This window comes from Anser brachyrhynchus (genome assembly GCF_964034855.1).
Source record: "Anser brachyrhynchus genome assembly, chromosome: 10".
NCBI lineage: Eukaryota > Metazoa > Chordata > Aves > Anseriformes > Anatidae > Anser > Anser brachyrhynchus.
This window is the reverse complement of record NC_137705.1, coordinates 110,335-123,435: the sequence shown is the minus strand read 5'-3', so window position 1 is coordinate 123,435 and position 13,101 is coordinate 110,335. Positions and strand designations below refer to the sequence as shown.

The following is a 13,101-nucleotide window of genomic DNA, read 5'->3' as shown; positions in this document are numbered from 1 at the left end:
CTGGAGAGTGTTTACAACAAAACAGAGGGAGCTTGTGATCTGATTTAATACACAAATGGAGAAGTAGCATTCTTCTCTTTACCTTTTCCCTTTAGATTCAGCCCATTGCATATGGCCTCATAAGGTCTTAGTTAAAATAGGAAACTTGCTGTGTATCTGTTAAGCATTGCAACACTGCTGCAAAACCAACAGCAACCCACAAAACTCAGTCCTCAAAAGCCTCCATCTCCAGAGGCACCAAGAAGCAGAAGCTTGCCAGGACCTGAGCGGAATGGCACAAAACCCAGCTGGTTCTTTATGAGGTCTGAGTCTGAAAGCCAGTCAAGTCTCACAGGGTTTCAATGTTCATCGACCAAAATTTCTGCAGTGTTTGCCACTTGTGAAGGGAGACAGGACAAAAGGGGGAATAGGAATCTTAACTGTTTAAAGGAAGTCTGGGAAGAGACAGTATTTTCTCAGGCAGAAAAGATGTTTCATATTACTGTATTACTCCTCTAACTGACAGACTGCTCTTACTAAATGTGCATTCAGGGTTGTGCTGAGTATTACCAGCCCCCATACTCAATTCAAAGGTAACAGAAACAAGATGAGGACCTAAATTCTTTGTTGTTAGATTAGGAAGATAATAGTGGCCATGTTTTTAAAAATGCAATAGGAAAGGTCTGATAGACACCTACCCCAAATTTGTGTGTGTGTGTGTGTGTGCATGCAAAAAGGTCAAGAAGTAACAGAGCTCACTTATTCTAGATTAAAGTCCTGCTGATCTCATCCTAGGTGAAGCTCCAACTGCTTTCTTAGATATAAGAGACAGATTTTAGGGTTGAAATTTAAGACAGAAGTCCACAGACGTAACCAGGAGGGATGCTAGGAATACTGATCATCAGTAGAAAACCTGCGTTTGACAAGTTCATGTTCACAGCAGTGTGAGCCATCAGAGCTACCCTCACGTGCTAACAGGAAACAAATGCGGTGACTACAAGGTATCTGTTTGTAAATGCTGACTTCCAAATGTCTTTTGAAATCAATTGTTATCCTTAATGTTTCACATGTGCTGCAGAGAAAAACAATCCGTACTCCTTAGAGCTGGTATTCTAAATAACCCTTAAGGTCCAATCACTAATTTATCCCACATGCCCTCTTACACCCAAGTAATCGTTGTTATTTCTTGTACCAGATAAAGATAATAAGAAACATGGATTCTGGATAAACATTAAAGCAGCATGTCTTTGACCATTTTAGCTCAACAGTATTAGTACAGCCCAAATGAGCTTTCTATCCACTTATGGCTTTACACTTTTGAAATGGTGTGAACCAGCCACATTGCCAATACCTTAAAATGCTATCAAGAATTGTGGCTTCAGTTTCTGTCAGTTGCATTTTGATGGTATTTTTCAGTCACTCAACAGGGATGAGTTACGTTACCACAACTGGAAAATATGTTTCTTGCTTAGTGATACAGGCCCAAAGGTTACAGACCATTCAGGGGGGTCTGGAGGAAAAGAACCCTGTATTTGGTTAGTGGAGGTGGTGTCTTCCTCTGCAGTTCAATTGTTTGCCTGTCACAAGATCCTCTGTAAGCAGAGGAAGCAGTAACAGGCATTTAAAAATGCAGAGAATTGCAATTCTAAAGACGTTGTGGGTTGACCCCAGCCAGCAGATAAGCACTCATGCAGCCTAACCCTAACATTCATCCTGGCCAGACCCAGTACAAAAGAAAAGGCAGAAAATGCAGTGAAAGAAGAATAGATAAGAAGACACAGTAACAATAACAGTTATTAACTTTAACTCATCCTCAGAGGGACTGAGATGTTAGATATATGAACGAGAAACTATTCCACTATCTGCATATATTTCAACAAAATATATTCACAGATCTGTGGACTCAAACATACATTCTGTATCACATGGGAGCGTGGGGAACAGATGCAGACACAGAAGCACATCATGCACATGTGAACATCTTACTTCAGTTCTATCAGCAGGATGTGTGAGGAGAGCTATTCTCCCATTCTACCCTCTGGGAACACTGGTGGAATTGCAGAAAAAATGCCTTGAATAAGTCCTGTGGTGCAGCTATACATCATTGCAGGTAAAAAAACAAAAGGGCCTTACCTCAAACTCCTGAATGATGGTAGCCAGTTGGGAATATTTATGGCAAGTTTCATCTAGCAAAGCCAAATTCCTATCAAACTGTATAATGTAAGCTGTGTGGTGATTCAGCCTTGATTTTCTGGAGAGAAAAACATCAGCAACTTTCTGGTGTTCCTCCCTAGGGCCAGAGAAAGAAAAAAAAAAAAAGCAAACAAAAAATTAAAGAAGAAAAGCTCTGCTTCTTTCTCATTGCAGCAGTTCTATTCATCAGACCCACAGTGGCTAGGCACATTGTGCAGCTAAAGCCTAGGTTAAATGGCAGGAAATAGGAAATACTTCCCAAACACACTGGACAACAAAATGGGCTGCTGTAGAACGGGCACCTTGAGGTGTCAATCCTTTGGCCAAGCCAGTGTCATGGCAGCCATATGTGTCTGTAGCAGGCAGGCTGTCTTCTTTCTGGACACAGCTTCTGCTTCTCTGAACAGACCTTTCAGCTGCTGCAGGGCTTTGAGCACTGGTTGTGGAGGATAGCATCATGTCTTCAGTTGTAATATTGTATCTTCACTTCTTCTTCATTGCCCCCTGCTCAGCACCGCCCCACCATTGGCTGCCTCAGCACCCAGTAGCACAGTACTGAATTATTTATGAAGCATATCACAGAATCACAGAATCAATTAGGTTGGAAGAGACCTCCAGGATCACCTAATCCAACCTATGACCTAACACTAACAAGACCTCCACTAAACTATATCACAAAGCTCTACATCCAAACATCTTTTAAATACCTGTAGGGATGGTGACAACCACTTCCCTGGGCAGCCCATTCCAGTGCCTAACAACCCTTTCAGTAAAGAAGTTTTTCCTAATACCCAACCTAAATCTTCCCTGGCGCAACTTTAGCCTATTCCCCCTCATCCTATCACTGGGCACGTGGGAGAATAGACCAACCCCCACCTCTTTACAGCCTCCTTTAAGGTAACTGTAGAGAGCGATAAGGTCACCCCTGAGCCTCCTCTTCTCCAGGCTAAACAACCCCAGCTCCCTCAGCTGCTCCTCCTAAGACTTGTTCTCCAGACCCCTCACCAGCTTCGTTACCCTTCTCTGGACTCGCTGGAGCACCTCGATGTCCTTCTTGTAGTGAGGGGCCCAAAACTGAACACAGTACTTGAGGTGCGGCCTCACCAGAGCCAAGTACAGGGGGACAATCACTTCCCTAGTCCTGCTGGCCACACTGTTTCTGATAAAAGCCAGGATGCTGTTGGCCTTCTTGGCCATCTGAGCACGCTGCTGGCTCATATTCAGCCAACTATCAACCAATACTCCCTGGTCCTTCTCTGCCAGGCAGCTTTCCAGCCACTTATCTCCCAGCCTGTAGTGCTGCTTGGGGTTGTTGTGCCCCAGGTGCAGGACCCGGCACTTCGCCTTGTTGAACTTCATACAGTTGGCCTCAGCCCATCGGTCCAGCCTATCCAGATCCTCCTGCAGAGCCTTCCTACCCTCGAGTAGATCGACACACGCAGCTAACTTGGTGTCATCTGCAAACTTACTGAGGGTGCACTTGATCCCCTCATATAGATCACTGATAAAGATATTGAAGAGAACTGGCCCCAGTACTGAGCCCTGGGGGATGCCACTAGTGACCAGCCTCCAACTGGATTTGATTCCATTCACCACGACTCTTTGGGCCCAGCTATCCAGCCAATTTTTAACCCAACAAAGCGTACGCCAGTCCAAGCCATGAGCAGCCGGTTTCTTCAGGAGAATGCTGTGGGAAACGGTGTCAAAAGCCTTACTGAAGTCAAGGTAGACCACATCCACAGCCTTTCCCTCGTCCACTAAGCGCGTCACTTTGTCATAGAAGAAGATTAGGTTCGTCAAGCAGGACCTGCCTTTCATAAACCCATGCTGACTGGGCCTGGTCGCCTGGTTGCCCTGCAAGTGTCACATCATGACACTCAAATGTCATGTACATGTACAGCATGTACAAGGAGAAAACAGGACAAAATCACAAAATAGGTTAGCAAGGACTGCTGGCAAATGGAAATTAACCCTGTGAGGGTGTTTGGCATAGGTGGAGTCCCTCTGCAGGCTGGTAGGGTCTGCTTGGCTTGGAAGCCTTGCTTTGGGGTTGGAGTGAGGGGTACTCCTCATCTGAGAGCTATGCAGTTGCTATGTAGATTTCTGTAAGTGAAGAATCTTCTTTAGAGTCAGCTCTGATGTCTGAAGCTGTTCTTGCCTTCCACAGCACGAGTCTGTGACCTACAGGCTATGTGTGTGAAGCCACTTGGTGATGAGTGTGAACTAGCTTGACTAAACATGCAAGGCAAAGGAAAGAGACGATAATGTATATGCAACAGACTGTTGTTACAACGAGGCCATTTCAGAGCTGTGGGCTGTGCACTGTGGAAGTATTTCAGTATTTGCTTTCTCAGCCTAACAATCTGTATGTTTACTTCTTTTCTGTATGAAAAATCTGCCAAAGTAGTTCAGCTTCTTCTCCTTTCACCCCTGCTGGTATCCCAGCCTTGTTGCTGGGGGGGTCAAGGGAACACTGTGTCACAGAGGTTATGTTAAGGCTGTCAAGCTGTGCCATTCCTTACTTACCATTTAAGAACTCTTTCTTCCAGCTCTCCCAGGATCTCTTGGTGTAATTCATAAATCTCAGAGAGTTCACTTAAGCCCTGCTTGAGTTCAACCTCTTCCTGTTCATCTTCTCCAAGCACTTTCATGATACCTTCATATAAATCCTGTGAATAGCAACACAGAAATTAGGCAGACAGACAAAATTTCTTCTCTGAAATTATTATTACAATTTCTTGAATCCTAAACTCCACTTTCTAGGAATTCTAAGTTACACTATCCATAGTTATAGATTGTACTCAGTAGAGCAAGGAGATAATGCCATATATTTTATTGCATCCATTAGTTCATACACATTTTCATCTGATTCCACAATGCTGTGAACACAAAATTTAACATTTCACCTGACCAAGCCATCAGACCTTATGTATACAATGAGTTTCTTATCTTTTTATTTACCTTCGTTTTTTTCCCCTGCTTTTCTGGGTGTAGTTGATCTCATTTTCTAGTGTTTCTTAACCAGAAACATAATTTTAAAAAATGAAGGATGAGAATGTCATCACCTTATAGGTCCATGATATATATATATATATATATATAAAAAAACCTTCTACATGTCTTGTGTTGAAAATTGCTGCACTTGTCGCCAAATCCAAATTTAAAGAGAGGAAGAAGCAGTAAGTTTAAGCTATGAAACAAATAATTTTCCATATGAAACTGAGACCTTTTTTCCTCATTTTAGACGTGCCTTTGATCCAGTGTGCACGGGAGTATTTTCCTCAATATTAAAATGTATCCACCTCTGGCAAGGGCTCTGGGACTGCTGTCTGACAGCAGGCTCAATGTGAGCCAGCAGTGTGCCCTGGCAGCCAAAAGGGCAAACTGCATTTTGAGGTGCATTAAACACAGCTTAGTCAGCTGGTCAAAAGAGGCGATTCTCCCGCTATATTTAGCATTGGTGCGGCCTCACCTTGAATATTCCGTGCAGTTCTGGGCTGCACAATCTAAAAAAGATGTTAAGGTCCTTGAAAGCATCCAGAGGAGGGCAACAACGCTGGCAAAAGTGCAGGAAAGCATGTCCTGTGAGGAGAGGTTGAGGATGCTTGGGCTGTCTGGAGAAGGCCAAGAGGCGACCTCCTTGCTCTCTGCAACTCCCTGAGGAGGGGAAGCACAGAGGCAGACACTGGTCATTGATGACAGGACACATGGGGAATGGCACAGAGATGCACTGGGGGAGGTTTAGACTGGACGTGAGGAAAAATTTCTTTACCGTGAGAGTGGTCCAACACTGGAACAGGCTTCCTAGCAAGGCAGTTGATGTCCCATGCCTGTCAGTGTTAAATAGGCATTTGGACAATGCCCTCATTAATATGCTTTAGCATTTAGTTAGCCTTGAAGTGCTCAGGCAGTTGGACTTTGTAGGTAAATGATATTTGTAGGTCTCTTCCCACTGAATTCTATTCTATTCTATTCTATTCTATTCTATTCTATTCTATTCTATTCTATTCTATTCTATTCTATTCTATTCTATTCTATTCTATTCTATTCTATTCTATTCTATTCTATTCTATTCTATTCTATTCTATTCTATTCCATTCCATTCCATTCCATTCCATTCCATTCCATTCCATTCCATTCCATTCCATTCCATTCCATTCCATTCCATTCCATTCCATTCCATTCCATTCCATTCCATTCCACTCTACTCTACTCTACTCTACTCTACTCTACTCTACTCTACTCTACTCTACTCTACTCTAGTATACAGTAGCACACTTTTTTAAGACTGCATAGTGAAATGTTTCCCCAGCTTAGACCTAGAGATGAGGAATAAGGCATCCATCTGAAACTGCAGGGATAATTTGTATTAGATTCACAGGGATTAGAAAATCATTCCAAGTGCATACAGCAATTTTTTGTGTGTGTCCAAAACATTGTTTAATGTCTCCTTAATCCAGAGCTCTGGATGCTGAAATGTTTCCAGGTCAAAGCCAAATTCCTGCACAATCCATCTTCTCAGCTTCAAACTTGTGAAGGTGCTCTGGCTCGCACCTGGCTATACCTCAAGAGACTTTAGCCACTCTGATGCCCTGATTCTTTCCAGGTTCCTACCAGCCACTGCTGTTTCCTCTGCCTCCTGCTGCCAGATGCATTCCCTCTTTACAAGCAGTGGCAAGAGGAACTGAGGCATTTAGAGCTGCCTGACTCTGCTGAAGTCTGCAATGCAAACCATGGCAGTAGGATCTAAGGCAATGCACGACACAGCAAGGCAGAAATGCCAGCACTGTGTAGAGGTATTGCTAACTGTTGCTAACAAAGGCAGATTCTGGCTGCCTTTGCCACAAGCTAGACCACTGCAACCACATAGTTTATCTTCATAGCACTATCTGGTGTTCAAAAGCAGCAGCCTTCATTCGGTAAAATTAAGTGGCTGTAATTTCAGCACCTGATTTGTCAGTATTGCTACAGAGTGAAACTACGTGAATAGCATTAGCATAGTATCCTGTATTTTTCTGGGGATGATTCTGCAGCACTGTTACAGGTTTAATTCTTCTCTGTATTCCTTGCAAATAGATGACTGAGTCAGGCCGGTGTGATGGGCAGGTCAGCTGGGCTTACAGTTGGATTTCACATTTCTGCTAGTCAGGTCTTCATGGGCAAAATATCTGAATCTCAGTTTCTCTATGAAAATAAGTGAACAATTAGAAACCTACGTGCCTCCCAGTTTGTGATAAGAGCAGAAACTGAGCAGTCATATAGAAAGGCCCAGAAACTTGTTCTGTGAGTGCCTTTTCCAATCTTTTTCTGCATCCCAATAAGTCATGAAGTGTGTAGAGTTTTTATTGAACAAGATGAGGAAAAAAGGAGTAAGAGTGAAAAACCAAGTAAATAATCAAAACACCACCTCAGTAGAGAGGCCACATTAACTGTGAGATTTGAAAGCTCCTGATGACTCGTTTTGGCACAGCAGCTGCAGACTAGGAGGTTGCAAAGCTTCCTGCCTTATAAAAATACTATCTGTCCTTATCTGACCTTCCTTTCCTTTTTGTTTGTGAAGGAAAGGTTAGGGGACTGCAGCATTCTCTCTTATTGCTAACCAGTCTACACATGCTGGCTTTTTCCAGTAAGTACCTTAAATTTTGTCAGCCTTTGGGCCAAGTGGGGAAGCCAGGTTAGTATCTTTCCACTGATCCTGTCAGCCTGATGGTGTTGATGGTTTCTGTGACTTTGTTGCCTTAGATCATTAGAGTAACTATGCAAGCTGCAGCCACGTCTCAGCTGCTCATCATCCCAAAAGATACTGTCCAGACAAAAGCAGCTCTGAGTAAAGTAGCAGGAGAGGTCTAAATAATTTCTTCAGCCAGAAGAGGCAGTTCAACTGCACACTTTATGCACAAGGCTCTATCTCCATCAGATCACAGCAGCACGAACAGCAAAGCATTAAAAGCATCTGTCACTACGTGTTTCATCCAAAACCCCCTGAACCACCTGAAACAACTAAAGGTTTCTGGACATAGCTATGTTCTATGATTAGCACTGACTAGATTGTTTGCCAGCTCCAACGTGTGCTAAATTTCTGTGCAGTGAATGTAGTGCTGGCAGATAGCTTTTCTGGGGATGACAGAAATCTGCCAAGGCTAAAGGATTTGAATCAAATACTCAGACACGCAAATTCAGAACACAGCCCATGAGGCCCTAGGAAGATACAGACTCTAACATCACTTCTATACATCTGTGTTGGTTTTCTTTTTTTTTTTCCTGTGGTTTTTGACGCATGGTAACAAATGTGGATCAAGCTTGTATCAGCTAATGTCAGGCTTTTGTAATGAATGATTATTCTGTGGCCACAGTTTGAAAAGACGATTTATTTGGAGAAGGTTTTGGTGGTTGTTTTTTAACATGATCACTTGAGAACTGCTGTACTATTGTGTTCAAACAGACAGATGTTCTAATAGCCATAGGGGAGAAATCTGTCAATTCTCTTTTTTTTTTTTTTAAGTTCAGCATTAAAAATACTTGAACAGGGACTTAGTGGCTGAATAAGACTTAGACTGACTGACTTTGAAGTCAGGAGGGAGCATATTGGTATGATATGGTCTAGTGTAATCTGGTCTGTAGTACAGATCACAAGACTTAGCAGAATATAGCATTCATAACAAAACAACCAATCTTGATTTATGATGGAATATACTATATATACCATCTGTTATGAATATGCTAACAATGCAACCTGAAAACAAAAAAAAAAAAAGGAAAAAGCCACAAAAGATGCTTTTGGTGATCTCATGAAGGCTCAGGTAGATCCTAACCACATATAAAGCCCAAGTATCTACTCACAGCAGAGCTAGTGTTAGAGCCCTGGTTGGCGTCCTGCTCATGCTAAAGCCATCACATCAGGAATCATAGAACAGTTTGGGTTGGAAGGGACCTTAAAGGTCATCTAGTTGTTGTTCTAGGAGTTGTTCTTCCAGCAGGTTTGCAGCTGAGCTCTGCCTCAGTCCAAAATCTATTGTGAAGAAAAGCTTCAGTGTCCAACCAGTCTGGCCAGATTTGTGCTGTTAATGACTTTTTTTTCACACACTACTCTGTAAACAGTGAGTTATTATTGAAACCAATGTTTTCCAAAGATATGTTAAAAGCATTCTCTTTCCATAGACGCCAATTCATCAGAAAAAAAAAAAAAAAAGCAGCTGCATAAAAATCGCTGAGAAGGTGATTCTACCCGTTGAGTTACTAGAAATGGCAGCTAGATTTTTCCACTCAGAGACCATTTCCTGGCCTCTTACCCCGCTGTATGTGGTGTGGCCAAATATGCTGTGAAAGGAAGCGGGGCTTGATAAAATGAAACCTCTAAGGTCACACAGCACATTGAAAGATGCCAAGCTCCTTCAATCTGGCCCTGAACCAGGATGGGATAGGTTGAGTATCCTCTGTCAGGATCGAGTGATCATGAAACCTATTGCCAAAAAGTCAAATTCTGTTCCTTGAAATTTTAGAGACAATCTTATGAGTTTCCCTGGTCTGTACTCGGATTTCCCACAGCATTTCTTACAAATCTGGCTTCTGTCAATTAAAAAGTTTAGACGTACACGCTGTAATTAGAGAGGAGTCTGAAAGAAACAATTTCCATGAAACCTGGTAACGTCCAGGTATGAACAGCTCAGAAGCTCTGAGTATGTTTCACCGGGGATCCATATTTTACACTAGATGGTTCACTTCAGTTTGATTAAATCAAGGTAGCTGTATTGATTTCAGCATGCTGGAAATCTGGCTGGTATAACTGTGGTCCTGCTGAAAAGTTCCATAAGGAGCCCGAGGGCCTCTGAGCAGATTACTGCAAGCTTCCTCTCTCCTCACCTATAGGAACCAGCTCCTGATAAGTTTTTAGTCTCCTCACAGCATTCCTGGCTTTTCTGTTGTAATGCTGTCGACTGCAAGGCACACACCGACTCACTATGAACTGGAATATCTAATAGACACCAGCCAAAAGAAAAGTTGCACATGAGCTGCAGTTTTTCAGCAACTATGACGGATGAAGCATTTGTTTTCTGAAAAGCCACTACAACTAGGTAAAAAAAATCATCATGATGATATTTTTCTTTCTAACTAACTATATCCTGGATAAAACGACATCACAAAAAAATCTGAAAGAGTATTACTATGTTTTCTAATTACCTGGGTCTAATTTCCATGTGTCTTGTCCCAGTACAACAAATAATCTCAACATTGTGCTATTCTAGCTCTCATTTTTTCTGGTGTGTGAGGGAGGCTATCTATGTATTCCAGCAACTGTATACTCTAGATACTTTCCAGCCATCTAAGCCAGTCAAACCATCTTCTGGGTACTTTTCCTAACTGAAAGGAATCTGCAATTTCTCAAAGTCCTCAGTCATCATAATTAATCCAGACTGGGGAAAGAAAAAGAATCCAAAGGGTTCTTTCAACTCACTGTGCCTGGGGAAGTGAATAGCGATGTGCTTAAGTAACCTATTTTGTTATAGAAATGTCATTTATTCCAAAATAACTGAACAGCTCTGTGTCTATCCATTTTCCATCATAGTGGTGCAACAAGATTAACACTCCTTTCCCATAGCATCTCAGTGGATTTAATTAGTCACTAATTGCTGGCTTCTTTGATCATAATGAATTCTAAGACAAATTATTTAATGGCAGTTGCCTGGATAGCTAGCCTTCTAATGATTAATAAAAGAAGGAGGTGCAGAGCAGTAAGTACTATAAACATAAAAAAAAAAATTGTGTCACTGTTGAAAATGCTGAGTGCCTGGGAAGCCATTAATCAAATGCAAAGTGCTTTTCCGGTCCCACTAACTCTAATCAGTCACGGCACCTGAAGGTCTCCAAGTCTGTCACCCATTCGCCACATTTGAACACAGAAGGTACTAAACACAAAGTTCATATAATTCTCTGTTGAGTCAAAAATTGTTTAGAAGACACACATGAACCAAAGTCATTCAGTTTGAGGCTGTGACATGGTGGCCACAGAGCTCAATCTCACCCAGGGGTATGTGAGCCTTCACAGCTTACTCCTGTCTTACACCTGTTCCTGCATCAGTGTTCAAGCATGCATGTGAAAGCATTATCCAGGCTGGCTAGGTGACACAGAAGGTTAGCAGCTGTACTATGAAGATGCATTTTTGAAACACAAAACATTTCTTTATATTTTGAGTACCCATAAATAAACCCTTTATAGCCATCCAATGACCAATTAATTCCCTAACATCCCATAAATAAACTCTACAAATAATTTAGTGAAACAAAGAGGACCAAAACCCACGGCCAAAAATATTTTTCTTTCTCCCCTTTTCTTTGTGCACATCACTAACACAAGTTAAATTTTTTTTCACCAAGAATGCCTCTGGAGAATTTCGGTTCTCTTCTGGAAATGGCGGCTATATCCTGGAGCCTGTTATAAAGGCATCAGACAGGGAGGAATGCAGCTTTTGTTTCAACAAGGTGTTATGGTTTAGGTGGAGCGTTGCCTAACTGGCACATGTCTGGCTCTTGGAGTAGAACGTGGTACCCTCTGTGAGGTGGTGAGGCTCACTGTAGGGTGAAGGGATATGAGGCACTTTAGAGATGCTGGCAGTGCCAATGTTAAGAGGACACATTTAGTATAAGATAGTTTTGGAAAAGCCACTTCACTTTGCTGTTTAGGTGCTTAGCTCAAATCAACTGTAGCAATTCTGTATGCATATCAAAAGTCATTTTACAAGATGGATACATATTGCAGTCCTTTCTGCATTTCAGCCCTGCTCCCAGTTAGCTTTTATCAACCTGAGAATATTTAACCTCAGAGGAGCATAGTCACAGGAACCAAAACTAATCTTTTGTCAGATATATACTGCTTTAGGCAAGTAGTTTACCCAGGAGAAAAAAACTGCCTGGATGTATGTGTAAATTATCTTAATTTGCTCTGATGGGTGACTTGTCTTCTTTAACTTCTACTTGAAAATATTCTAACAATACAGTAATTCAGTCTGGATCTAGATTATGTTTGCTTTTTTTCTGTTAAAATTGCTCAAGAAATGCTGATCAGTTGCTAGATCTCCTTGTTTTCTGTTCTTATCTGTTTGTCTACAGAAGCAGCAGTGTATAACTTGCTAATCCAATCATAATGGAAATCCTAGTTCCTGTATATTGTTTACATTGGCAGAAAAAGAGAAAGGTGTACAACACCATTGTAATGTAATAGAAGGTGAGACAGCATCAGAGAGCAGAAGGTGAGACAGCATCTGCCGGCAGGACTGGAGGTTCCTTTTCATAGGCTCTCAGCACTGTGCTCCTAACATCAGGTCTGCGCTTGAGCCAGACAGAAATTATGAATTTACAGTGTGCGGTGATGACTGTAGAGCAAATCCATGCTTAACAGTTCAAGAGAAGTACTTGAAAGGAAGAACGTTTCTGTGACCAAAAAGTGTTCATTGAAACTAGAAGGGTCACATTGCTAGACTCTGTAACTGGGCTAGAAAAGGTCTGAATGCCTGCAGTAGTATGTTCAAGGTCTTGGGTGCTGAAGCAAAGTCTCTACCTGTTTGTTCCCTGTTGCATGGTCTCACTGCAGTCAGAGCACCATGTGCCTACCTGTTATACCCATCAATGAACCACCACGAACTGTGTCCCACACTTTTGGCAGCATTCATATATATGCCCTTTTTGTAGACACCCTTTTCTCTCTCTTTCACCCATGAAAAGATATTCCCTGCAGCAGGGCTCTGTTACAAAGAAGCTTCCACCTGCAATAATGCATAGACCAGAAAAGAATTTAACTGCTTCCCAGATTCCAAATTATCTTCATGATGTTGATAAGGAGGGAAAGAAATCTTAATTCGGATGGAGACTCTTACAGCGCTCTGAAGAAGCTAATAATCCGCTATTCTTGCAGTCATCTGTCAGAGAAAAACTGTA

The 13,101-nt window shown here is 42.0% G+C and overlaps 1 protein-coding gene across 6 annotated transcripts in view; it reads right to left on the bottom strand.

Annotated features, from left to right (window-relative positions):
* Nucleotides 1-13,101, bottom strand: part of FGD5 (FYVE, RhoGEF and PH domain containing 5) — a 102,181-nt gene that overhangs the window by 38,009 nt on the left and 51,071 nt on the right. For all 6 annotated transcript variants that reach the window (XM_080605487.1, XM_080605488.1, XM_080605492.1 and 3 more), the window contains 2 exons: nucleotides 4,699-4,841; nucleotides 2,113-2,269 (listed from right to left, as the gene is read on the bottom strand). In XM_080605487.1, the coding sequence (XP_080461613.1) occupies nucleotides 2,113-2,269; nucleotides 4,699-4,841 (300 nt within the window). The remainder of the gene's footprint in view (nucleotides 1-2,112; nucleotides 2,270-4,698; nucleotides 4,842-13,101) is intronic.